General features: G+C 42.8%; 1 protein-coding gene across 5 annotated transcripts in view; it reads left to right on the top strand.

Moving 5' to 3' along the window:
* The window catches only part of LOC132364618 (NACHT, LRR and PYD domains-containing protein 1b allele 3-like), a 39,000-nt gene extending 12,251 nt beyond the window's left edge, over positions 1 to 26,749 (top strand). The window contains exons 3-20 of one of the 5 annotated variants that reach the window (XR_009502852.1): positions 185 to 229; positions 5,958 to 5,999; positions 6,331 to 6,360; positions 9,820 to 9,864; positions 10,228 to 10,275; positions 10,434 to 10,480; positions 10,576 to 10,625; positions 10,912 to 11,129; positions 11,243 to 11,493; positions 13,781 to 13,915; positions 16,577 to 16,715; positions 18,010 to 18,063; positions 18,322 to 18,402; positions 21,011 to 21,283; positions 22,991 to 23,327; positions 24,859 to 25,044; positions 25,495 to 25,732; positions 25,840 to 26,749. Coding sequence is in view for 2 of the 5 variants with exons in the window: in XM_059920467.1 (XP_059776450.1) it covers positions 185 to 229; positions 5,958 to 5,999; positions 6,331 to 6,360; positions 9,820 to 9,864; positions 10,228 to 10,275; positions 10,434 to 10,480; positions 10,576 to 10,625; positions 10,912 to 11,129; positions 11,243 to 11,493; positions 13,781 to 13,915; positions 16,577 to 16,715; positions 18,010 to 18,063; positions 18,322 to 18,402; positions 21,011 to 21,283; positions 22,991 to 23,010 (1,478 nt within the window). In the remaining 3 variants the exon portion in view is untranslated. Of the gene's footprint in view, positions 1 to 184; positions 230 to 5,957; positions 6,000 to 6,330; positions 6,361 to 9,819; positions 9,865 to 10,227; positions 10,276 to 10,433; positions 10,481 to 10,575; positions 10,626 to 10,911; positions 11,130 to 11,242; positions 11,494 to 13,780; positions 13,916 to 16,576; positions 16,716 to 18,009; positions 18,064 to 18,321; positions 18,403 to 21,010; positions 21,284 to 22,990; positions 24,446 to 24,858; positions 25,045 to 25,494 lie in introns of those variants that run through there. The other 4 variants (XR_009502850.1, XR_009502851.1, XM_059920467.1 and 1 more) reach the window with 4 other exon arrangements.
* The last annotated feature ends 726 nt before the right edge of the window (positions 26,750 to 27,475 follow it).

The following is a 27,475-nucleotide window of genomic DNA, read 5'->3' as shown; positions in this document are numbered from 1 at the left end:
TACCATTGGTAACTGGGCATTCATTTGACATGCAAGGCTGCTTTGGCTCTAAAGAGGTGATTCAGTTTATGGAATAGGGTGCTTCTGTTATTTTTGGTTTAGCAGCTTTTACAAAAATGGACATAATCTTCTATTTTATCCTTGTATGTATACTATTAAACTTTGTTTCTTTCTCAAAATTTAGATTGCCCCAGTCGCAACCTAGATACTTCAAAGGACTCTAAATCAGGTAAGGGATATGATTAATATTGGTAAATGCCCAAATGAAATTTTTACAAAATAACCAATTCATAGCAAGATAAATTACAATTTATTTTTCTGTTTTACTTCAAACAATCTGAATGAAAGGTAGGGACTTTCATCTTTCTACTTGAAAGAGTTGAATGAATTTTAAACTTTCATGATTACCTAGCCTAGTGAAATCAGTGACTTTAAGGTTTGGTGATAAAGATGTACTTAGTGAAACTGAGAATTTATCTGATGGGGGCAGTCAGGCCATTTTCTAGATTGGCTCCACTAACCTAGTAGAGGGTCCTCTGTGAGCCCAGCCAGGTGGTGGATACTTGGCTAGGGTAGTCCTGGGAGGCTTCCCTGAGAAGGTGATGGTCGACTTGAACTCTGAAGCATGAATTGAGGTAACAGGGCAAAGGTGGGGAAAAGAGTTGTCTTAGTTCAAAAGACTTGCAGGTGTAAAGGCCCTGATGTGGGAAAGTGCACAGTGCTTGTTTGCAGAGGCTGGAGAAGGTCAGATGACTGGAATCAGAGAGAGAGGGGAAAGGTGGCAGGGCCATAGTGTGTCTGCAGAGGCAGGCGGGGGCTAGATTACAGAGGCCCTTTGGATTAAAAAAATCTGTTCTCCGGAGAAGATGTACAAATGGCCAATAAGCACATAAAAGATGCTCAATATCATTTCAGGAAGTTACAAATCAAAACCACAGCAAGATACCACTTCACACCCACTAGGATGGCTATAATGAAAAAGATAATAGCAAGTGTTGTCAAGGACGCGGAGAAATTAAAACCCTCATATACCGCTGATGGGAATGTAAATTGTCACAGCCATCTGGGAAAACAGGTCATTCTCAAATAGCTAAACAAATTACCATTTGATCCAGCAATTTCTCTCCTCTGTGTATACCCAAGAGAAACTTGTGCGTGAATGTTCACAGAGTTATTCATGATAGTCAACAGTTGGAAACAACCCAAAAGTCCATCAAGTTTTAAATGCATAAACAAAATGTGGTATACCCGTTTGTATTACTTTGCTAGGACTGCTGTAACGAAGTGCCACAGACTGGGGGGCTTAACCAGCAGAAATGTATTGTCTCACAGTTCTGGGGGCTAGAAGTCTTGAGATCAAGGTGTTGGCAGGGTTGGTTCCTTCTGAGGACTCGGAGGGAAGATCTGTTCCAGATCTCTTTTGTTGGTTTGTAGATAGCCATCATCATGGTCATATGATGTTCTTCCTATGATGTGTCTCTGTGTCTGAATTTCCCTTTTTTGTAAGGACACCAGTCATCCTGGATTAGGGCCTACCCTAATGACCTCATTTTACCTGAGATAAATACCTCTATAAAGACTCTATCTCCAAATAAGGTCATATTCTAAGGACTTCAAACATGAATTTTCTTTTGGAGGGGGAACACAATTCAATACACAACACCATATAATGGAATATTATTCAGCCATAAAAAAGAATAAAGTGCTGATACGTACTACAACATGGTTGAACCTTGGAAACATGCTCAGTGAGAAAAGCCAGGTACAAAAGCCTGTGTATTGTGTAATTCCATTTATATGAAATGTCTAGAATAGGCAAATCTATTCAGGCAGAAAATAGAGTATTGGTTGTCTAGGTCTGGGAGGAATGGGGAGGTTGGAAATAGTTAAAAGTTACAGGGTTTTTTTTGGGTTATGAAAATGTAAAATTGATTGTCATGATAGATGTATAACTCTGTGAATATGCGAAAAGCCATTGAATTGTACACTTTGAGTGAACTGTATAGTATGCAAATTAGATCTCAATAAGGTCGTTATAGAAAAATTAAAAAGGTTATATCAGAAGAAAAATATCCAAAGCTTGTTGTCCAGAAAAAAATCCACGTGTTTTCTTGAAAAACTTATGCTCAGTCATGTCTGTGCCCAGGGCCCTGCTTCCCGAACAGTTTGCTGGGACTGTGGTTTTTGCACACTTGATTTATTCCTGTGATTAGGTTTATGTGGAATAGAATATACTTCAGGACAGACAAGTAGCAAAAGTTGTCCCTCTGATTTGTTTCCTTACCCTTGTCATTTCTGAGAACAGAGCCAGCTGGCAATCTTGTTGCCAGATGGTAGAGTTTTTATTGTTATATCTGGAATATTAAGTATATTTTCTTTTTCCTCAAGGTAATATTTTATGGGTTTGATGATTACATCGGCTATTTTTATGAGGTTTCCATGTTCCTAGTGACGAAAGGGGAACAGTACCTAAAGTTATGCGAAGTACCCTTTGGTTTTAATGTTAAATAAAAAAGGAGAACTATGGATTTGTAAGATATAACCAAAATGGAGATTAAAATGGGATTGTGCAAGGGCACCTCTCCCCCAGCTGTCTGAGAAAGGAGGAGAAAGTCCGCTGCTGGTGATAGTGTCCGAATCTAAAGATGAGAGTTAAAAGTGTGTACACGCAGAGTTTAGTCCAGCCAGTGGGTAACACAGGTTGTCAGGTGAGTGAAGGGACAGACACCTCAGGCCAGAGTGGGGTGGAGCCTTCTCAGCTGGATGAAGGGAGGCTGGCCTTGTCAAGAAGCAGAGGGTGATTTTTGTAAACTGAGAGCAGAGGTGATACGGGGTACAGGGCAGGGCAACGAGCCCCAGAGGGGAGACGGGAGTGACCCCCGACTTGGCCTCGGGGGTGGAGAGGGAGCGGGCTGTGCAGCCGCTGTTTCTATCTAGGCTGAGAGTATGTGGAAGGGGCTGTGGCCTGCATTCCCCGGCTGTCTGCCCCGAAGTGTCCAACCCTCAGAGGGGAGAAAGTGCACCGGCCTCCGGACCAGATAAGGCATGGGACCTGCTCTTTCAGTTTGCCTGCTTTCACATTCCCTCTGTTCCCTTTCTCACCTTTCTCTCCTTTTATTTTTTTTTTAAAGTAAAGTTTATTTTTAAAGGCTTAGCTTTTTTTAGTTGAATGCAGTGGATCAAAGGAAGGAGTATGGATTTTGTCCACATCTAGGCTGGCGTTCTGAAGGACAGCTGGGTGTGGTGAAGGTGGCACCCATCAGAATGAGAAACTGGGAGAAGAGAAGCTCAGAGTTGGGGGTTGTTTGTGCACCAGCTTCCCTGAACAGGAGGCCTGCTGCCAGGGCTTTCACCTGCACAAATATGGGAAGGGTTTAGTGCTTGTAGTAGCAGGCTTGGACTGGCCTGTCACTGGAGTTTAGGAGTGAACGTGACCTATTAGTAACACTTATTAAGTGCCTACTGTGTGCGAGGCCCTGGGCTGGTCCCTCTTCGCAGACATCTTATTTAGTTCTCAAATTTGTGCCGTGAGGCAGAAAAATGGTCCTGGGGCCTTGAGCAGGCTCACAGGGCAGGGAGGCAGAAATAGAATCAGGAGTCCTAGGTCCAGAACCAGAGGAAAGGTGAACGAAGGGCTGGCCCCAGACTCCCTCTCCCAGGGACCTGGGGCAGAAGGTGGGCCTCACCTGGGACTGGTCCAGGCAGAATTACAGCCCTGCAGAGGTCCCAGACTGCCAGGGGGAACCGACAGAATAAAGAGGGGCCATGGTAGGGGCTGCTTGGCTCTTTAAAGCTGGGCAAAGCATTCGTTCGTTCACACATTCATTCATTCATTGAGCATCTGTATAGGGATGGGTGCTGGGGAATCAAGGTGGTGAGACACAGCCTCAGTCCTCCGGGGCTCACAGACCAACAGCTAAGCAAGCAGGCACTGCTTGGCAACGGGGTAAATGTGGCAGGATGGATCAGGAAAGAGGCACGGCTCACCTAACTTGGTGGGGCAGAAGGAGACTGTCAGCAGAAGTGACATTGGGCTGGCTCTTAATGGATACCTAGGAGCTCTGGAAGTGGGGTCCGGGGAAGGGATTTCCAGGCAATGGGATGGCATCTGTAAGGGCTTGGAGGAAGGAGTGGTAATCATCCTGGGGTACAGCTTGGGGAACGAGGAAGTGATTAAAACGGGTTGATTCTAGGCCAGTGGTTCTCACCCCTGGCTGCACACTGCAGTTATCTGGGGACCTTTAAAAAAAATACTGCTGTTCAGGCCCCAGCCCGGAGTCCCAGGCATGGGTGTGTTTAGAAAGCTCCCTAGGTGATATCAGCGTGCAGCCAAGGTTGAGAACCACTGCTCTGTTCTTCCAGCCCTGGAAGACCAAGGCCTTGTCGTATCGCTTTGATCTCCCAGCACCTGTTTCAACGCCTCACCCTCCCCTCAGGCATGCTCTCATGCAGGAGTCTGCCTCCTACTCCCCCCCTCCACCCCCCGCCATCCAATCAGTCACCAGCTCCTGGGTGTTGAACTGCTGAAGTAACAAGAAGCATGTTTGCAAGTGTAACAACATGGTTAAGAGGGCAAGTTCAGGCCAGACTGCCCAAGCTGAAATCTTAGCTCCAGACTTCCTGGGCCGGGGATGAGGGGTAGTGCCCTGGTGCTCACGGTGTTGCATAAGTCAGTTAACTGACCTCAGCTTACCTCATTTGGAAGTGAGAGTTAATGTGTAAGTATATGTAAAGCCCTTACGTAAACATATGTAAATGTATATATATATATGCAAAGTTAGTAAATAAATGTAAATGAGTGAATACACGTAAATGAGTCAGTATATGCACAGTGCCTGGCACATAGTGAACACTCTAAAAAGCTGCTCTTAGCTGCTGTATTATCGTTCTCATCTTTATTCTCAAATCTTTCCATTTCTCCGTGTAACGATTGTCCGTCCTTGGTTTTGGTTGTCAGTAGTTGCGTGCAGGGAGGGAAGATCTGAGAATAATATTAATAGCTTTCTGTGTATTTACTCAGGGGACCCTGAGCCTGCGTGGAGGGTGAAGCAGGACGCGCAGCTGAGGGGAGGGAGTGGAGGGGGTGAACTTGGCTGAACAGATTCTGCCTGGCGCTCATCTGGCCAGCCAGGGGAGGTCCAGGGTGCGCCTGGAGGTGGAGGTCAGATCCGGATTTGGGAGTAGGTGGCAAGCCCTCTCAGGGCTCTTGAGGTGGAAAGAAGGCTGGAAGTGGGGAGTGGGGGTGGAGTGTGGAGAGGAGCAGAACGCAAATGGAGGACACATGGAGAGGTAGGCGGAGAACCAGGACAGACGGGAGAGCTGTGCGGGCAGGATTGGGTGGTAGGGGTCTCTAGCTGTGGGAACCCTGGGTCTACCCGTGGGAGTCATGGGTCTGGGGGTTAGTGGGCCTTTGGGGACATCAGGGAAAGGATTCCAAACTAGTTGTGGGAACAGAAGCCTGATTGCCGTGGATGGAGGCGCTGAGTTGGGCGTGAGAAAGGGGAGGGAGCATTCTTGGGGACCGCTCTTTCCAGAAGTAGTTGAACAATATAGACTGTTTGTCCTATGCTTCAGGGAAATGGCATTTACACTACAGTATTCTGCACTGTTGTATCATTGAACTTTTGCATGGAGCCTTCTAGATATACAAGTGCGGGTCCAAGACGGGAGCAGCAAGGGCAGGTCAGGCTGGGTGGGACTTGGGTGACACCCAAATAAAGTGATTATTGCAGCCAAAGTGTGATTTGAGCTCATACTTAAGCAATTAAAGTATGTTTTATCCAGCTCCAAAGAAAGATAAGCCTTCTTTTATGTAAACCAGGCTAGTTTTGGACTTAGTGAGAATGGATTAAAAGAAATTAGTTGAGTTCGGATCTGTTTTATTATATGTATAATTAAAAAAAATAGTTCCTACTTTTATTCATTGTGTGCTTCTCCTGGCATATGCTTTTTTTTAGGTGACGACAGCAGTTCCGAGAGCAGTTTGGAAAGTGAATCTGGTGAGTTATCTGTGTATGTGTTTCTTTAATTACAGAATTCTAGTTAAACATAGACACCTTTATTTTTATTTTAAAGTAATGCCCAGATCACTTACATTGCTTGAGGACATAATAATTACTAGTGTCTTTTTTGTGGAGTACTGAAAAAGTACTTACATAGTAAATAATTTCTAGTTGGCAAGCAAAGTGGCAAAACAGGATGAGCTGAAGAAGAAAGACAGGAAATGGTTGCTATTGGTGAGAGGCAAACATTTTACCTATTCTCCCATTAGCCTGTGTTTTTTCTTAGTTGTATGAATCTGATTTAGACCTTTTTTTTTTTTTTTTGTAGATAATGAGGAGCCAAAACCAGAAAAAACAAGTGAGTATATCCTTCCTTCCTCTGACTTTCTTTTTTGTTGTTGAAAGGAAAAAAGACGGATAGGCTTTGAGATTTTTAAGTTGCAAGTTGCTTGTTCATGATCTTTTCCTGTGTAAAATCGGGTTCAACATTGGGAAACGAATAAGCATTTTGAAAATTTGAGCTCAGTGGACTTGGAATACAAAGGATGTGTTCCTGGTCTGCATTGATGCCAAGACTCTGCATGTGTGGTTCTGCCCTCACGGTTCCCAAAGGAGAAGAGATTGAGGGACTGACTGAAATCTGCAGTGTCGCCGCAGCGGCCTTGGCTTCCTTCCGAGGTGGTCACCGCTCACAGTTTATCACAGAGTAAACTGTTTGCTGCTGAAAATGTTGTAGATTTGTGGTTTAAAGTTTCTGGCTTGCTCTTCTGGCTGTTTGTGAACAACTTGAGTATGAAACCGCTGTAAAGACGTAGATTCTAAATATAAAATTTGGTTTTGATCTAAAGTTTTGTGAAAGACTTAGGAAAAAAATGTTGCATGACTAAGCTTATATTCTAACTGATTTTATTTTACTGCAGGATTTTTTTCCCCCAGTTCTTCGAATATAATCTGCTTATGAACACAAATACTATAGCAAGGCAGTCAGAGGGCTCCTTTGTAATATTTTAAAATTAATGAAGTCTCTTCACTCAGAAGTCCTTCTGTCTTTAATCTAATTCTCTCTGCGGTTTCCCAGTGGGGAAGCCGTGAAGGTAATTATAAGCTCCTTGCAATCATGTTATGTATTGATAAGAACCTGTAATTATTTCTGTATCACACTCGTGGAGTAGATGTCACATTCTGATACCCATAAGGAAAGAATGTGTATCAGCCCTCCTACTCCCAATCCCCTTTATACATTATAAGGACTATTTCATCCTGCAAAATGCAGTCAGAAGTCTAGCCTCCAATAGATTGGATTAGGATAGAAATGAAGTCAGAAAGCTGTGTATTGGGATCTGGTCTTTGTTGTCCCTGGTTAATAATTGAGTAAATGGCCATAGGGACACAGAGTCCAGAGGCAGGGCCCTCAGGGTCCTGGAAGCCAGGCCTGGACCAGGGCCTCACTAGGGTGGCAACCAGGTGGAAGACATTTGAGTCAGAGAGGCTCAAGATAGGCTCATATTTGGGTGGGAGGGCACGGTCAGTGCGGTCAGACAGGGCATGCGTGGGTCAGGGAGCTGCTGGACCTGGCCCTTGGCCAAATTAGACTCCTGGATGTCTTTGGCAGTGCAAGTGGGTGGGCTGAGGATGCTTGTCTCTGGAGCCCCGAGGCTATCCACGGGACCCTGCCTTCCCCCAAGGTTATTCTCTTTGTTAAAAGACCTTTTATCCTCCACGCTGGGGGGGAGAAATCGAAGAGACACCCCCCCCCCCCCCGCCCCCCGCCGTTCACCTCCATTCTCAGGCCAGGTGGAAGGACCAGGCGGGCCGCCCTGGGATGCTTAACCTTTCTGTGGACTGGCTGGTGATGCAGGCCCACCCATCATCCTCATGATCGGATATGCCTTCTACTCATAGGCATGAACTCTGAGGTCACCTGTGTCGTGTGGATTAAAGAGAAGCTGTGGTTTATGTGTTGGAGAGAATTGCATCAATTTCTCTGCTTTGGCTGGGAAGACCTGGTGGAAGACTCAGTTTGCTGGGTGGTTAGGATTCCCTAACCTCTTTTCTTTTCTCTGCTCCCAAGGCAGATAGGTAGAAACAAAAACATGGGATGTGGATGAAATGCAGTGTAGATCAGCAGTCCCCAACCTTTTTGGCACCAGGGGCCAGTTTCATGGAAGACGATTTTCCCATGGACCCGGGTCAGGGGGGTGTGGATATGGTTCAGGCGGTAATGCAAGTGATGGGGACGGTGATGGGGAGCCCCAGATGAAGCTTTGCTCGCTCGCCCACCACTCACCTCCTGCTGTGCGGCCTGGTTCCTAACAGGATCCAGGGGTTGGGGACCCCGGGTATAGACGATAGCCATTAAATAATTTAGAATTTTATGATGCTTTTTAGGATAGTGGCTGTGGAAATATGATTGAAGAATTTTGTGGTGCAGGACTTGGGTCAGTATTTAAGAACCTTTGGATCTATAGTATTCTGAGTCCAGAATTCTGGATACTTTTAGTCTCTAGTTTCTATTTCATCTTAATGCTGTTTTTTAAAGCTGGTTCTCTCTTGCAACTCCTGGTTCCTGTATAATGAATGCCCTGATAGCCGGCAGCTTGTGTAGCCAGGGCTGGAACAGCATCCTGGGGAGAGTCCGCACCTTCTGGGCATTGGTGGTGGCCTAGGACCTTCCACACGTGGTGAAGATGCCTGTCCTACCCATGGGCTCACCCTCCCAAAGGTTGTTCAGAATCTTTAAAATATAAAACCAAGCATTCAACATATTAGGTCTTACCCCAAGTGAAGGGTTATTGTCTACTTCAGAATTCTTTAATTTTTTAATGAGTTCCACCCATTGCCCTAGCAAAATAATAGTTAATAACAGTTAGCTAGCACTCACTGAGTGCTTGCTGAGTGCCAGGTGCAATACCTACCTGTAATTTTATTTTCTGTCTTTCTGGGGGTGGTATTATGTTAATCCTCATTTTACAGATGAGGAAAGTAATGGACAGAGAGGTTTAGTACATAACTAGAGTGCCCAAGCTCATGCAACTAGTGGCCGGTGTAGATAATAGGAAAATTCACCACTGTTCCCTTTCATAATACATTTTTGTATTCTGGAATTCTAGTCATTCAGAAAGTGAGCACTTACCAGGCCCTGGTGTTACAGTCCTCATGAGGCTTACATTCTAGTGGGGAGAGAGAGAGGAAGCAGAAACACTGAACTGTATAGTGTGCAAGGTGGCAGGCAGTGCCCTGAAGAAAATGGAGGGGGAAGAGAGGTGTCAGGCAGGCCCTGCTTTGGTCGGGGCGGGGGCATCAGGAAAGCCTCTCCGATAAGGCGACATTTGAACAGAGACTGCAAGGATGTAAGCGAGTGAGCAGCGTGAATATTTGTGCTAGGAGACAGTAAGTGCAAAGGCCCCGAGGCAGGAGCGTGCTTTGGTGTAGAGAGTGGCTCGGAGTGACAGGAGGGCAGTAAAGTGTGGGGAGGCTGATAGAGGCTGAAGTAGTGGGGAGCCAGTGGAAGGAGTCTACATGCTAAATCAGAGACGCTTACAAGATAGTTCCAGTTTAAATATGCCTAAAATCAGATGTCAACTCCTCTCTTACTTCCAAGCTTATCTCTAACTCTGTACTAACCTGAAGGGCTGATGCCAGTCAAGCTCCACCTTGGGGATAATGACTCCAGCTTAGTTCCCGACTCCTGGCCACCGTGAAGGGCTCTGCACTGGGGGCTGCGGCTGTCCAGCTGAGACGCTGGCCTAGGTGAGGAGTAACTAGTGAAGAGCTCGTTCATGACCACCTGTGCCTCGGTCCCTTCTTGTCTCCGCAGATGGGGAGCTAAGAGAGTCTTCCACCGAGGAAGCGTCTAATCAGGGTAAGAGCGAGGCAGTGCCCTTGCCCTCTTGTTTTCTCTAATTCATCCCGTTCTGCCTGTGCCTGTGGTGTGAGAGGAGGATTCTGAGAGAGCTGTTGCTTCTGTGCCAAAAGATCAGCTAAAGACTTAATGTGCCAAAATGGGGTGCATGGAAACTTAAGAGTCGCTTCCAAGCTCGTTTTCATGCCTTAGACCTACAGCGGGACTCACAAGCATGATGCGTCATGTGGCACTGAATCCACTCACGGAGGTGTTTAATGTATGTTTAAAGTTCCTGTTGGTTGTGAAGCTGGAGATGGGGGTTTGAGTGATTTACCCTGTGGCTGACTTACGCCAATACATGTGTGACCATATCTTTTACAGTTGAAGAATGGGAGGGTAAAGAATTGCCCACAGATCATTTTAATTCAGGTATGAACTGATGTTTTCCAAAATATTCTCATGATTGCTGAGGGACCTGTACCTTTGAATTTTGTAATCTGGTCATATCTTATATATTTATTAAAACAATTTTTGTCTGAAAATGCCAATCACATTCCTATAAGTAAAACTTTTTCTCTATCATTTAGAATTTAATGAAATCCAATCTCACTGTGAACACTGTAATGCTGAAAATGTAAGTATCTTTTAATTACGAAGGATGATTCTTTAATTTGCTTTATTTAAGAAAACAGCATTTACTTATAGGTTATATATGTGCTTTTTCTCCAGAAACACAATGAACTAGTGACCCCCAGGCTCCTTTCCCGGGGACAGTTTTTGTAAGTAATTGTGAATACAGAATACATATCGTCAGTAATTTAACTTTCTACATAATTATAACCCCAAGTAGGGGAAATACAAAAAGCATAACTAACTTTACACATTTTATGTAATTACTTGGATTGTTTTCTTTGATAATGGTGCTGCTTCAAAATGTTATAGAGTTCCCTTAGTGCTTTTGAGTGAAATTAAAAACGAAAAAATGAATTAAAAAAAATAATAATTTTCAGAAGTCTCCTAAGCAAACATCAGGACTAAACAGGTGTTCTTATCTATCCAATGCAGACTGAAGGTGGACACAGAGGGAACTTACCAGTGCACGGAGACTGGTCTGATATTTGAGGTTAACAGAAAAGTTGACATCAAGTATTGCGTCCTGTCCTGGAGCAAATACGCGGACCTGGTTGTGAAGCCCTGGGTTGTCGGTGGACCCTTGTTTGATGTTAAATGTGACCCAACCTGTCTTACCTCCATTCATTTTCCACATTCCCTCTGCTTGGGTCGTAAGTACTCGTTTGCTAAAAGTTTAGTTAGTGTGTGCGTGTGCATATGTGTGAGAGTACGTGTGCAACCCATACAGTACCTGGAATACTGATTCACCTTCATGTGTTAACAGACTGCGATGCCAACATGATGTTCAAAGTCTTACATGTTAAAAGTACTGGGGCCTTGTTAGAATATACTGTGGACCATTCTGCAACCCATGTCAAATGGCACGTGAGCTCTCTTTCTCCTGTGGGACCTGTTATTCAAAGCGAAGAAACAGTATTCCACCACGGGGCCGTGATCCTGTACAAAGCCATCGACCATAACCCATCCTTGTCTTTTCGAGTGTACATAGCAACCAATAATGAGTCCTTCATCAAGGTAAGTCAAAGAAAGTGAATACTAAATGTTGAATACTTTGTGTTCAGACTTGACATGACGTCCAGGTGGGTCCCGTCCCTGTTGGTTTAAGCGTCACCCACAGCGGGTCTGATTTGGTGCTCGCCCACAGAGGTCATCAGGTCAGTGCCTGGGTGCATGCCAAGTCCTCAGATCCATGGAGTATGGGTGTTTATACATGTAAACAGTGTCGTGAAGATAACAGATAGGAAAATAGCGCTCCAGAGGTGGGGATGGCGCAGACAGGCAGGCCTGGCCTTGGAGAGGGTTGCCTGGTGGGGAACCTAGGCCATCTATTCTCTACACCTTGCTGCTCAACATGTGGTCTTGGGACCAGGGGACATGGAGACCAGCAGTGGCTGGCTGACATTAGCAGGGAGTTCGTTAAAATGCAAAGTCTCAGCCCCACCCAGACCTGCAGACTCAGAGCCTGCACTGGTCAACATTCCCAGGTGATTGGGACGTTAGAGTTGGAGAAGCACCTGCTCTGGATACACTGGGGAGCCGTTTCAGGTCTTTGGGTCAAGTGTAGGGCGACTGAAGGTTTCTCCTTGGCCTAAAGCTCCGTCAGTAAGATGGATCTCGTAGGGTAACTCATTCCAGAGCAATTTTTTGGATAAAAATTGACCTTGGGTTCAACATTCTGGGTTTTGTAGCAGCAAATGTTCATGAAGCACCCAATATGTTTAAGGTAGAATGGCCTGAGGGGAGGGGTGTGGATATTCATAATGGAACCAGTTTTCCAGAACACAGAATAAGGCCATGATGTTTAGCCCATTTTCTGCACTGTATCTATAACAGAGAACTGAATCTCCTTTCATAGGCTGACTCACTGTCAATACAGTTATAATGACTTAGAGGTGGATGGAGCACTGAAATATAGTAGATAAAGCAGTGACTCAAAATTATACTTTCAGATTCAAAATTAGGGTTTAACAGAATTGGAAAAAAATAAGCATTAGAGCTATAATAAAGTGTACTAATTTATGAGTTATAATTTGAGTTATAGAATTTATATCAAAATACCTACTCCCAGTGGTTTTAGGTTGTAATATTTCCGTGCTTTAAAAATATACTGATTTTAATTAGCAATATGTATTAAAGTATAAAAACTTTATTAAGTAATAGGTTCTTAGTTTCCTCCTAAGCAAGTAGAATATGCTTCCTGTAGTCTCATTAAAGATAATACTTTCCGTTGGGAAAGTAGTCTTTAAAACGGTATAAAAATAATCACATCTAAAGTATAATTAGTATAGCACAGGGCACTCTGCTCAGTGTTATGCAGGAGCCTGGACGGGAGGGGAGTTTGGGGGAGAATGGATACATGTATATGTATGGCTGAGTCGCTTTGCTGTGCACCTGAAACTTTCACAACATTGTTAATCGGCTCTACTCCAATATAAAATAAAAAGTTAAAAACAAAAGTATAATTAGCATAGATTTGGAATAAGTACTATTATTTGATGAACTTTATATTTTTTTAAAGTAAAATCAACTAATTAAAAGAGCGTTATTCCACACTTCCTGGGAAGCTGGGGTAGGGAGCTGATTGTATCAGCAAATGTAGAGAAGGATGCCACCAGAACAATGGGGAGTGTGGCATGCATAAGGCAGGATGTCCTTCCTGGCTGATGTTTTATTTTTACACCTTTCTTCTTGGGTTGATTTTTTTCCTACGTAGGAAAAGATTTCCTTGAACTCTGCCTCAGGAAACCTAAATTTCATGTTCGGGTCTACAGCTGCTTTACCAAGGGAACTTGGGCCAAAGGTTACATTAACCTCTTGGGGGCATTCGAACATTACATATAAAATCAGTGTCCCCTCTAGGGCCATGTCAAAGGGATAGTTGTGAAAATAAGGATGGAAACAAGCTCTGAGTAGGCTGGAACCATGTACAGGAAAATAGTTGCTTTCTGTTCACACGACGGGCATGTAGTTAGTAATACAAATGTGTAATGCTAGCGCTAATTTAATTTTCTCAGATTCTTCAGAAGCAGATTTTTGGTGCCACACAGGGTATAAGTGTTGCTTTTGGCTGTAGTGCTTTTGCAGGAAGATGTTTGACGATCTGGGTGCCGGAAGTGCAGATCAAAGGCGACTCAGCCTCTGTGGCTTTTTTCCCTTGTGAGCACTGTGAAAGCTACTCCCCCGCTGTCATTCTGTAGGAGGAAGTGAAGATAATGCAGCTGGCACATGCACAGCCTGGCTCTTAGGTCTCTGACAGTTGTTGCTGATGGATTTCAAAACCAAAACCTATTTCCTCCTTTAGGATATTTCCAAATCTGTAAAGCACTCCTCTAAGAAATTCATGAAAATCGACAAGCCTCCCGTTTGCCAGAAGTTGTTGCAGAATGGGAAGAAGTACAGGCTGATCAGTGAGCCAGAAGCTGAAATCACCCCCGAGGTAGATATTTTAAAAACCACCTTGGAGTAGTAGCAAGGATGTATATTTCTTAGATATGGTGTTTTGAAGATATTCAAATTAATGCATTTTGTTTTCCTTTTTTATTTCCCAGTTTCTAAGAAGGCAGTTGTTTTGCTAAACTTGTTGTTTATTCCAAAAATGCAGTTGAATTTCAGGATTTATCTGCAATCATTGGAAAAATAGACTATCCAATCTCTTTCCCTTTAAAAAGGTTTTAAACGTTCTTGCATTTTAAATTAAATTCTTCAAACAATGTTAGCAAGGGATATTGGGCTTTTCTTACTGGAAGGCATTTGAAAAATAGTTATGAGGACAAACTGTTGTTAGATTTGAACTATTCACTGTACACACCAAGACATTTGTAAGTGATCTTGGTTTCTTGGAAATGACTTAGTTTATTTTTAAAACTTATTTTCATTATGTGCTCTGAGCATATGCCACAGCTTCTCTAGTCTGGACGGCTGCATGGAAATTCCTTTTGTACACCTCCTTTTGTTTGTTTGTTTGTTTGTTTTATAGTTTATGAAAAGTTGAACACATGTTTTGATTCCATTAAATTAAAATGTGAGGCAAGAGAGCTAATGGCAGTGGTCCATGTTGTACTGTTTTATCATATTATTAGGGGCCTCGTGCCCTGTAGAAGCAGTCAGGTTGGTCAGTCAGTCTTCTATAACCTTCCTTCCTTTCCAGTTTCAAAGCGTCTCTCCACACCCTTTGAACCATTTGAGCCTTACAACAACATGGCTGAGGAAACTAATGTGCAAAGCAGGTGGGCGATCTGCACACACCTGGGCGCTGGAGGGCTCGCCCAGGGCCCCGACTGCCCTTGACCTCTAAAGCCACTGTCCCCACACAGGGATCTGAGAGGCTGATTCTCAGCCCTTCTAAGCTGATCAAGCCCTGGCAGATGGTACATCAAAACAATCACGAGAAGCAAACTGCAGCCTTGTCTGGGAAGTGGAATTAAATTAGAAGGGTGTGCTTAGAGCAGTGATTCTTGGCCTTTGCTGCATAGTGAAATTCCCTGAGGAGCTTTAAAAACATTCCGTGGCCTGGGTCCCACCTCCAGAGATGCTGACTTAATTGGTCTGGGAATGGCCTGGGCATTGGGCTTATTAAAGCTCCCAAGGTGACTATAATGTGCTGCCACGTTTAAGAACCACTAGGAGAGGGAATAATACATATTGAATGGATGGATGTGCCCAGGAAGACACTGAGGGGGTCCCAGGAGTTCATTCTTACAAAAGATGTTGATAGCTGGAGGGCTTTAAATAGTCTACGTTCTGTTAACCACACTTCTGGCCAATAAAATGGGGATAATCTCCCAGGATTGCTGTAAGGATCATACCAAGTAATGGTTTGGGAGCACTCTGAAAGTTATCAAACTGTGTAAATATAAGGTGTTCTTACTAGTTTTATACCATTAATGATTTGCTTAACTGACATTGATCAGAAGTGCCTATTACCAGTCAGGTTGAGATAAGAGCTAAGAATTGAAAAACAAGTCACAGTCTTTTCCCTCAAAGTGATAGAAATACTCCATTCATGAAAAGAAATAATTTTAACATAATGTGTTACTATAGAGATGGGTGCGAAGTGCAGTGGGTCTCCAGGAATGCTTTTCACGTGGGTGATGTTTGTTCTGGGTTTGAAGGGTGAGGGATTCCCTGGAAGAGATGAGCTTTCTGAAGCTCTCCCGGAAGAGGGGCCGCAGGTGTCTAGGTGAGGGGGCGGGGATGTGCAGGTGGGCTGGAGGCCCCAGGATAGTTCTGGAGAAGCTGAACGTGGAGGGATTTAGGAGGAGTAGGGCCCGGGGAGGGCGCTGTCTCAGGTTTGTAGACCCAGGTGACTGACCCCTTAGAAGGTTGTGAAGATCATACTAGTGACTTGGAACGGAGAGGGAGGGGGACAGGTTGTGATGGTGACGCCCCGTGCAGGTCACTGATATTTTTTAAAAGATGTATTTTTCCCGCCAGCCTTGCTAGCCAGCCTGGAGAGGAGCAGAGGAGGGGGAAGGCAGGAGGCAGTCTGTGTAGTGGTTAAGAGCTCACACTCTGGAGCCACGAGGTGTGGATTCAAATTCCAGTTCCGTCACTTCCTAGGTGTGGACCTGGGCAAGTTCATTCGCTTCTCTGGGAATCTTTATCCATAAAATAGCGATACGAGGATTTGTTGGGGGACGGCGGTGTTCAATGAGGACATGTGGATAAGACACTGCACATAGTTCTGTAAATGCGGAATCAACCGCAGATTGGAGAATGATCTAGGAAAAGGATGGTGAGGAGTTTAAAAGCACCTGGGATAGGGCGGCTGATGGGTGAACACAGGTTCCATTTGGGAAAGATGAAATGTTGGAATCAGGAAAGGCTGAAAAGTTACACTTCAGAAAACTAGGGCCACAGGACTAGAAGCTTCCATGAGGTGGGAAAGCAGTTTGGAGTACGAGTAAGGAGGGGCTAGGAGCAGGAGAGTGAGAGGATATATGATTAAGGAGTGGGATTTCCAAGGTCGAAATTTCAGTGAGCCTTCAAGCACTAACCCTTCTCATTGCCATTATTCCTTATCTGACATTTTATGTTGTTAATTAACGCAACTTTTAAATTTCAGAAAATCACGTGTTTTTTTTTTTTTTTTTTAAAGGAAATTGAATTTGTGGATGGTTCACTTTTAAAATTGAAAAGTTATAGTGAAGTGTATTTGGAGCAACCAGCGGAGTTTAAGTTACTTTTGGTTGAAATGGATTCCGAGGAAATTGTATGGAAAGCAAAACTGAGAGAGTGTGAGTGTTTTGTATCTTGAACTAAAACTCTGTTTGGGGGTTGAGGGGGGCAGGTGGCCTGGGTGGAAAAGCAAATAGAGTAGTTGTCTGTCCCATCACTGTAATATTAAAACATTCGATTAAGAGAAACAGAGGCCCCAGCTCCTGGGCAGAAGTGCTGGCTCTGCTTCTCAGGCACCCACCGTCCAAATCCCGAGTCAGTGGGTGCACAGAGTCCATATTTGCTCTCATGTCTTTATACTCCAGAAACGAAACCCAGTCTAATCAGCTTGGAATTCTGTGCTAGTTTAAGCAGGAAGCTTTTCTATAGGTGTGACTCCTGTTCTCAATATTATACCCTTAAGTTAGCCAGTTTGAAACAGGCCCTTTTATCCAAACTACAATTACTTAGCTGGGGAGAGTCCTAGTTGGGACTGTGTATTGGGGATTGTAGTATTTTTGCTCGGTATTCATTAATATGCTCAAATAAATGAACCCGAAATACGTTACTTTTTAATCACAGCAAATGCCACAGGAATAAAGGTATTTAACATGTAGCAACCTGAATGACAGATGTTCTTCTAGACTAAGCCTCTTGGCAATTTTAAAGACCACTTTTTAAGACTTCTTTTTTTAAACTTACTTAATAATATTCTGCACTGTAAGATGGTTCTGGTCTCCATTATTTTGGCGGCCTAAGCTAACAATGAACTGAAATTGCCCATCACTATTAGGCATCTTCACTAAAGGAACCTGCGGAAGGCCTGCCTGACACATAGGCATCGGTTAGAGCAGGGGCTGAATTTCACATGGGGCAGGTGGTGTCGAATCACAGGTGGAGTGTCCAGAAAGCACCCCTCAAGTACAGAATGATAATACATATATGAGATTCTTTTACGTGGAGTACATATAAATACAGTTAAAATTTAAAGATGTTTATTTTTATGGCTTCCTTCTCCATATGGCACATGATGCCAGTGTTCTATTTACGGTCATTCTAGATTTAAAGAAATACGGAGCGAATGACATTTCACCTGGCAGATGGGTATGGCAGATATCATGACAGTGGTGTGCGGATGACTGAAGTTTGGGAAACACTTGTCCCACAAGACGTGTTGGAAGGAGTACTTGTTATTTATCTCAAGAGTTCAAGCCCAGTGCATTTGCATACATACCAAGTTAAAACCCCAAACTCATATTTGAACTTTAGAGAGATTGCCAAGACCCTCGGGTTTCAGGTGCTTTCATAAATCGATTGCTTTACTTCCAGTTTCAAAACCACTTTTTCCAATTGCTGCTTATTGTACTTTAACAGGTGACTGGGTTCAGCATGATCAGAACCCGAAAGTTTCGAAAAGCGGCACAAGTGGTAAGTGCTCGTAACTGGGCATTAGACTCGTCTGTTCCTGCCATCCACTAGAATTTTAATTCTGCTGTGCAAATATGGTAACGTTAAGGATCTGTTCAGTGTTCCGTAACTCTTAATCATCTGAATGACCTTTGAATCCATTTTCAATTTGTTTCTATCTCAGTGATGATTTTTTTAAAAAGAACTCTAGTTTGAAGATGGATAGACAATAAGAACCCTAAGGGAAAGCCAATTTTTTGTTGTTGTTGTTTTTTAAAGGTAATAGGAGACGAAAAATGAGTAGCAGCTTACCTGATGAGGTGGTCTATGATAAAAGAATGAAGCAGATTGACACTTCAGGTTTGTAAAAATGTCACCCGTGGCTATCAGTTGTTTTCCCTCGTCTCCCCTATTGACTTTCATGCAACACATGTGCTTTTTGGGTCAGTCCTCCTGGAGCCACCTCCTAGGTGTGCGTGCCCTCCCAGATACTTGCCCCCTGTGTCCCAGCTCCTTAGGGCTGGATAAGGGTCCTTCTTGGTCTGCCCCAGCTTACTTTTCCAGCTTGACTGCCCACTCCTCCCCTTCACTCGGTGAAAGTAGAATGGAGGGCCAGGGGAAGCTCCTGCAGCCCGTAGGGACAGGGGCCGTGGCTTGTCCATCTGTGCATTTTCCCATAACACTGAGCCTGCAGCCTTTTATGTAGAAGATAATGAATATTCATTGAAGGAGTAAATAGTGAATGTCCATGTGTGCATTCATTGGCCTCTAAGTTATTAGCTACTTTTGGGGGAAGGAGCCGCCAGCTCAGTTATTGGAGACAAAGGTCAACTTAATTTCTTCCAATTAAATGGCAGAGACCAAGGCTTGATAGTTGTGAAAATACAGTAGAGATTTAAACATTTAAAAACAATACTCCAAGGAGCCAGAAGATGGAGTATGTACCTCAAAATTCAAGTCCAGCCGGAATTCACAAATTTAAGTTAAAAAACCCAGACTCAAATTATATGAGACAAGATCTCAAGGCTTTGGGGGCCTCATGTAACTCCCCAGATTAACCCTTTCATCAGAATACCTTTTATTTTACTATTGTAAGAAGGTATGAATCTCTAAAAGCAGATAAACTCTCTATAGACTAAAATAAGCTATTCTTTACTTGCTAGAGCAAGAGGTTGTGAGGATGACATATGTCTGATTTTACTGTATGTCACTAGAGAAACGTTTATTATTTCTATTTAATGAACATCAAAATGAGGCTCTGGAGTTATTTTAAAAGCTAACCAAATTGGGATACAATATATTTCCAGTTTTATAGAGATATAATTGACAAAATTGTATATACTTGAAGTACACAACGTGATGTTTTGATGTATGCATATATTGTGAAATATTTACCAATCAAGTTAATTAGCACATCTATCATCTCACATAGCTTTTTTTTTTTTTTTTTGGTGGTAGTGAGAATGCATAAGACCTACTCTCTTAGTAAATTTCAAGTGTACAACACAGTATTATTAACTATAGTCACCATGCTGTATATTAGATCCTCAGAACTTACTCATTTGTAACTGAATGGGAAACAATTTTATATTAAATTGATATATAGGAAAAGTTTTTTTCTTGCAATTATTTGGCTATTTAAAATTAGCTCCAACAGCAAGTAACTAGAAATAGAATTAAAATGATCAAATACTACCTAGAAAGGTTAAGATTTCCAACCTTTTTAGAGTTGACCATGTAGTAGCGAATAAATTAATAAGATTTACTTTTTTTTTTAAAAACTTTTTATTTTATATTGGAGTACAGCCAGTGAACAATGTTGTGATAGTTTCAGGTGCACAGCCGAGGGCTCAGCCATACATATAACATGTATCCGTTCTCCCCCCAAACTCCCCTCCCATTCAGGCTGCCACATAACATTTTGGGGGGTTTGGGGATGGTCCTGAGAACTTACATTTTTGACAGATTCCCTGTGCAGTTTTCACTGTAGCAGTTTGAGAGGTAGGAGCACACTCCCGTGTATCAGGAGACCACTAGGGGGCAGGGGCCATCCTTTAGAACCCATTCTTCAGTCTAGAACGTTAGAGAGGAAACTGAAGTGGGTTAGGGTCCAATACAAACGTTAGGTTCACTGTAATAGATTGTTGGCTGTAGATGAGTGAAAGCGTTACAGTCCTGGAGGAGGGGCAGGAAGGATTCTTCCTCCCTCTTATTCCCTTCTAATGTCACCTCCAGTGTTTGTAAGGCCTTGAGGATCCTTAACCGAGGCTCTGTACCCCATGAGCTTTGCCGCACCGTAGCACAACCAGCTGAAAAGTGGGAATGTAGAAAATCCACCTTACTGCTCGGGCTGATATTTTTTATGGGGCCAGTGGTTTCCATTGGCAAACATATACCCTTCCAAGATTATGACACTGTTTCTTAGTGAGCAACAGATATTACAGATACCATCCCCTGGCTTTTCTGTGGAATGTGCTCTTTCCCCTAATGCCAGGAGGTGGTGGAATGGAGACTGCAATTCATATCTCTTGCTGTTCTCTTTATTGACCACTAAAGGTAGCATTTTGTATGTGGTGTTAAAACTTAGATGAAGATGCAGAGCTGGGCAAGGGCAAAAGCTGTATATTTTTCTTTTTGAGCCACATAAATTATTTTTGGTGCCTGATTTTTTTTTTTTTTTTTACTCCAACCTAATTTGTGCTGCTTTATAAAACAATTTCATTCCCTGAATTATTGAATTATCATGTGAGCATTATACCCCAGTTTAATGTTGTATGAAATTGTTCCCTTTGGTCCTTAAAATAGTTGGGAAAGCAGGGATTTTTTTGACACTTAAATATATTTTAAAAGCAGTTATTAAAGTTTCGAATCATGGTTTCTTTTTTTATATAAAGAGAATACATTTTCATTGTAAATGGCTATAAATGAAGTGTTTAGAGGAACAACTGAATTCTTCATGTGCTTTTAGATGGAGTGAAGACTAAAACCTTGTTAACAGACACTCAGTTGATTAACCTTGCTGAGAAGTTGGGGAAGGAGTGGGTAAAGATTGCCATTGCCAACTTGAAGTTGAAGATTAGCGATATTGATGCTATCCTGGAGAAGAAAGAAGATGTCACGATCAATAAGTTTAGGATGCTGAAGAAGTGGCAAGAAAAGGAGCAGAGTAACGCCACAGCTCAGAATTTATGGAACTGCTTAAAAAATGTCAATTCAGTTGAAGTCCAAGATGTGCTGAAAGGTAAGTAGGAAGTTATCTTAGTCATTTACTTGAAATCAAGCTGTGTCTTTGCAAATAGCAAATTTCTATTATAGATTGTGTTGCTTGTGTATTTATAAGCTCGGGTTTAGAGAACTGTGCAAATGCTGTAGCAGTAAGCATGTGGGCTGCCATAATCTAAGTAAAGGTGACTCGTGTATGGAGTCAGAGGAAGTGTTCAAATCCCATCTCAAGTGCTGGCTAGGTTTGTGACAAGGCCAAATTTTTTTTTTAAATTGAAGTATAGTTGATATATAATATTATATGTCACAGGTGTGCAATATAGTGATTCACAGTTTTTCCAGGTTATACTCCATTTATAGTTATAAACTACTGGCTGTATTCCCTGTGTTGTGCGATATATCCATGACTAAGCAAATTCCTTACCTGATTTTAAACCTCTGTGTTCCCATCTGTCAAATGGATGCAAAACCCCAATGTCCTGGGTCTGGTGTGATAACGAAAAGAGGTAATGCGTGTAAACTCCAGGCAGGTAGTGAGGCTCAGGCAGGGACCTGACTGGTAGCATTCATTGATTCTTCTAGGCTTTCTGTGGTGCTGAAGCAGTGCTCCAGGAGGCCACTGCGTGGCACTAGTGAACCTCCAGCAGCAAAGAAGGGAAGGGAAAGAGCAGAACCCAAGAGAGAGCTAAAGGGAGTTGTTTCTGGTCTCAATCCAGAAAACCACAGGGTTCCTTCCTTTGTTCTAAGCACTTCTTTTTCTGTGGCTTGACTTACTTAGCACATTGTTAGAATCAAGGTCAAACCAATTCACAACTTTGATTATTATATATTGTTACCATGATTAACAAATGTGGTGTTACTTCTCAGAAGCCTCAGCAAATCAGAGAGAGGTTTTTATTTGGACTTTTTATTCCTTAAAGAATGTAAAAGTGTGTCAGCTCCCCAAAAGCTTATATGAAAAGTAAGAGTCTGGGGCGAACTTTCAGGATGCTGTCAGGTGTGGTGGGCAAGCTTTCTGAACTCCCCCGCCATAGTTTGGATGCAAAAGCTGCAAGCAAATAGAAGAGCCAGTTTTTCAATATCAAATTTTTCATTCTTTTTCATGGGTATGTTGAAATTATGTAAGTCACTGAGGCCCACATGTGGAAATCTGCTTATTTGCATTTAAGCACTTCTGCCTGTTGACAGTCTGGCTTCTGTGCTGTGATAAGGAAATAATCACAGCCTCTTCCATCAAAGGAAGGCTTGGAAATCTGACTATCTCACAAATCCTGTAGAATGGGTTGTTATTTTTTGTTTTGTTTTTATCTGCTGTTGACCTCACTAGACGCTTGACTTGCTGACACAAAGCTATACCAGGGTTTGTGACATTTTTTAGCAGTGAAGGGGATCATAAAAGCTTCTTAGTCCATTCCCCTCATTAAATAGGAGAAAAATCTTCTGTGAGTTAAAAACGAACAAACAAAAAGCCAAAAATTTACCAGTGTTTTATGCCCTCATGTAGCCAAAATGTCTGGTTAATTGGCAGAATTTTGTTTTTTTATCAGGACGTTTTAGTATCTTGTAACTACAGCCTTAAAAAATTGCACTGGTTTATCTTCAGCTCAGGAAAACCCAGCCACTCCCAGGAATTCTTTTTTGAAACGGACAAGCAACTTTCTTTAAAAGCATGTGCCTTTTCCCCCCCCAACAATGAATCTCTGAATTCATTTCTCTGTTTTGTTAGGTTTCTTACAGGAAACGTGAAGTTTGGAAGATGAGCTGGAAAAGGAAGCTTCAGGAACTTTTACCTGCAAAGACCCTCGCCGTGGTAATTGGGTGTGGACTCCGGAACCTAGAGCTGCACAGCCTGTGGAAGCAGCTCCTTTCACAGGCTGCCCACAGCTCACATTATTCAGGGGCAGAGGGAATGAAATATTTGGAAACCTTGAGGAAGAAAAAAACCTCTGCAATATCAAGATTTTTTTTTTTTTTTTGTACCTCCCACTCACACCCTCCCACCCGCTTCCCCACCCAAACAAATACACTTACAAAGGGTGCTTAAAATGACCCAACGCAGTCAGGTGAGAAATGCGATAGTTTTCCTTTTGGAGTCTGTGAACTATGAAATATATATCAAGTGTTTGAAACATTTTTAGCGGTTAAGTGTTGGAGTACTTAAACGGCACCAATTTCTTTTAGTTTTTTTTCCTAATGACATTAATAATAAAGAGAGGTTCCTATTCTTTTAGCTCCCACGCAGTCAGACACTTATGTGCCTCCAGGTACAATATGTCTTTTTATGTGGGGTGTGATTTCCATGTCTCACATTACTAACCAGTCTGGCTAGTGGTCTGTTAGACCATTAAACCAATCATGTTACCTGGTCCTAGGGTGATTAGAAAGGAATGTAATCCTCTCCCCATCAGTGCTGGTGCAAACCCTCAGAGGTGATTGCCTCATCTCACTGGGCAAGTGCAGCTGGGTCCGTCTTCAGAGTCCCTGCAGGTTTCATCAACCTTCCGAAATCACCAGGCCAAACACTACATTTCTTGACTTTGGCCCCTGGGTCCTTTACTTTGGGGAGGGTTGGTGGGTGGGGAGCACAGGAATGCCACTCAGAAATAGCCTTAGCCAGGACCAAGGGAAAACTGTCATCTCTTCTCGAGGAGGACTTGCCCCAGGGAATCATGGGCCATATTGGCTCTTGTTAATGGATGAAATCTTTTTTTTTTTTTTTTATGTATAGATACTGTCACTCTCCCAGAATCATGCATGTGGTGATTAACATTTTGGATATGTTTTGTTAACTTATTTGAAGAAACTATAAATTACCATTAGTCTCCTGTAGACATTAGCTGGAGAGTAAATTCAATCTCAATGAATTAGAGAAACACACTTTAACTATAGCATTGCCTGTGAAGAACAAATTGACTTTATAGGGAAGAACGTATTTCTAATGTCAGGGATTCTGTGGAATTTAAATCAATGTCACTTTATGAGTTTTTTTTTAATTGTTCTATATTTTAGGAAACACATGGAGTTTTAACATTCAGAAGTGTAAAATACTTAAAGGACTTGAATTTTTTAAACGTTTATTATTTTTTATAAGTTGTTTTCCAAAGAAAAGCATAATTTCAGAAGTGCTTTGTATATAAGCTGCTTTCCTAGCAATTTCCAACCTTTTTCCTACTATGGATAAAGGGAAGGACAATAAATCTGCATTTGTACAGTGCTAATATGTCTTCTTTGTATTATTATTCACTGACAAATTACTTTTTAAAGCATCATATTCCTTGGTTGCTATTATCTTGGCTGTTTGGACGTTAGTTGGTTTTGCTCCCAGCCCCAGTTCTTGGACTGAGGCCGAGTGAGTGTAAACCAGGGTAAACTAACCCAGGAGTTTGCACAGATTCAGGAGAACCTGCACATCCCCTAACCCCTCTCACTCCAGGAATGATTTAGAGTGTGTCTCCCCCCCACCCCGTGGATGGGGAGGTATGTTTTTATGTAAAACCAGGTGGATTCATAATTAGTTCCTTACTTGTGCATCTCTGTAACAGGATTTTTCTGCATATTGGGGGCACATTTTGTTATTTTTTTGGATTGCTTTAGGGGACAACCTTTCTTCCCTGCTTCATCATGTGGAAGTGTGTTTTCACTCCATTTTCTAAAGAGGCCACTGTATTTGCCGATATTTAAGTGTGCTCTCACGAGGACAGTGGTTTTCAGTGGTTGGCCCAGCCTGTTGCCGTTGCTGGAAGTCCTTCTTGGGTTGAAGCAGCACACTGCTTGCTGAAGGTGAGGATTCCAGACTGCTTGGGAATGCATCTTTTCCAGCCCACATTCCAGGGCTTGAGCATTTCTGTTAATGGCTCTGTGGCTGCTGATACTAAAACAGAGGCCCTGGGGTTGAGTTCTGAGTGCAGAGTTCTGAAGTTCTTCCTGCTTTTTTAACTGGGACTTCCAGCCTTGAGCCTCCAGAGGATTTAGATCCAATTTATTCAAACCGTGATGTAAATTTCTGGTTAAACAGCCTGTAGTTAGGCTGCTATCTTTATTCTGCAGAAGTACATTCTTGCTGTTTGCTGTAACCTTTGGCACGAGTTTCATTTTTAGAAGGGGGTCTGATCTATGCATTTATAGCAGTGTTTTATTTTCAAGCAAGTTGAGAAATCTAAAAGATGGTTTTGTGACTTATAAAAACTTAACTGCGGGGAGGGGCTTGGCTGAGTTCTGTTCTTTCTTTAGCTGTAGGAGCCTTTTGTGAAAGGAAATCTCACCTGGAACCTGCATTGGTAAAGCGTTCAGAAGTGGAGCTGCTCTGCTGGGGGGTTACTGAGGGCTGATGAGGGGCCGTCGAGGCACCCTGCTGGATCCCTGACCCACTCCTGTCGGGGGCAGCGTGGGAACCAGCTGATAAGATGACTGCTTGGGTCTCTGGGAGCTGTCGTCCAGGAGTTTGTATCTACGATGTCTGCAACGGGAGGTAAACCCCTTTCCAGTTCACCAGTGATGGATGTTTGGGCGGCACCTTGCTCCTGAAGGGATCACATAATGCCAAACCATAGACACGTAAATGATTTAAATCAACAGGCTTGTGGAGACCTTCCAGCCTTCCTTTCCTCTGCAGTGATGACCGCAGATGACAGCTGATGCTCCATCAGCCTGGGTTCCAGAAGAGAACCATGAGAGCAGAGCCCCCAACTGATAGGCAATGAGCATGTACCTCAAGCAAGAAATAAACCTTTGTTTTAGGCCAAAAAACCAAAAACAAAAACAGCCTCAATGAATTTTGGATTTTCCCCCATTCTAAGCATGTATAATGGTTTTGAGCCAAGCAAGCATGTGCATTTTATAATTTTTAACTTTTTTTTTTGTAATTGGGAATACTTTGATTTTTAAAGACTAAAGACTTTCTTATGTATTCCTAGATTAGGAAAAGAAATGAGAAACGTGTGGAAACCCATGAAGATTTGCCTTTCTCTACCATTTTTGAGTGCTGGGGCCTGAGCACACAAATACTTGTATAACATGACATTTCCTGTACTTGAAGCTCTCACAGTGTAGTGAGGGAGAGAGGAGAAGCATAAGTAGCTATGATGCTGTTTGCATGGTTATGATGAGTTACTGTGTGACCTTAATACGAGAGGCAAAGGATACTGTGGCTGTGTGCATCGGCCAGAGCCAGGCCGCCTGGGTTCAGATCCCAGCACCTGCCACTTACCCTGTAAGTGTCTATGGCCGCTTGGTTTAGTTTCCTCATCTATAAAAAGGGGAAGGTAATAACACCTCCTCCTAGGGTTTTTGGGAGGATTCTGTGCATTTGTGGTAAACACTTGTAGAAACATGCCTGGCACTTAGTAAGCACGGAGTAAGCATTAGTTCCTATTGCTTCTGAAAAAGGTTACGTGAGTGTATTGTCTCTGATGTTACATTGATGTCATAATTTATACTCCTAATTTTAATATCATACTCAAAGATACATACATGCAACTAAAGTTTTTGACTTGTTCTGACCAAATACATTTCAACTGAAAAGTTGATACAATTCAATTTTTGGAAAATTGTCATTGGGTTTTTTCTTTTTTTTTTAACATCTTTATTGGAGTATAATTGCTTTACAGTGGTGTGTTAGTTTCTGCTGTATAACAAAGTGAATCAGCTATACGTATACATATATCCCCATATCCCCTCCCTCTTGCGTCTCCCTCCCACCCTCCCTATCCCACCCCTCTAGGTGGTCACAAAGCACCGAGCTGATCTCCCTGTGCTATGCGGCTGCTTCCCACTAGCTATCTATTTTACGTTTGGTAGTGTACATATGTGCATGCCACTCTCTCACTTTGTCCCAGCTTACCCTTCCCCCCTCCCCATATCCTCAAGTCCCTTCTCTAGTAGGTCTGCGTCTTTATTCCTGTCTTGCCCCTAGGTTCTTCATGACCTTTTTCTTTTTTTTTCTTAGGTTCCATATATATGTGTTAGCATACGGTATTTGTTTTTCTCTTTCTGACTTATTTAAAAGTTTTCTCAGCTCAGACTACTACAACAAAATACTGCAGACTGGGCAGCTTAAACAACAGACCTGTGTTTCTCACAGTTCTTGAAGTTGGGAGGTCCAAGATGAGGGTGCTGGTGGATCTGGTGTCTGGTGAGAGCTATCCCTGGTTTGCAGCAGGCCACCGTGTCACTGTGTCCTCACATGGAGGTTGGGGGGAGATCTCTCCAAGTC

Source organism: Balaenoptera ricei, chromosome 4 (assembly GCF_028023285.1).
Source record: "Balaenoptera ricei isolate mBalRic1 chromosome 4, mBalRic1.hap2, whole genome shotgun sequence".
NCBI classification, from domain to species: domain Eukaryota; kingdom Metazoa; phylum Chordata; class Mammalia; order Artiodactyla; family Balaenopteridae; genus Balaenoptera; species Balaenoptera ricei.
This window is presented reverse-complemented; position numbering and strand designations above follow the sequence as displayed.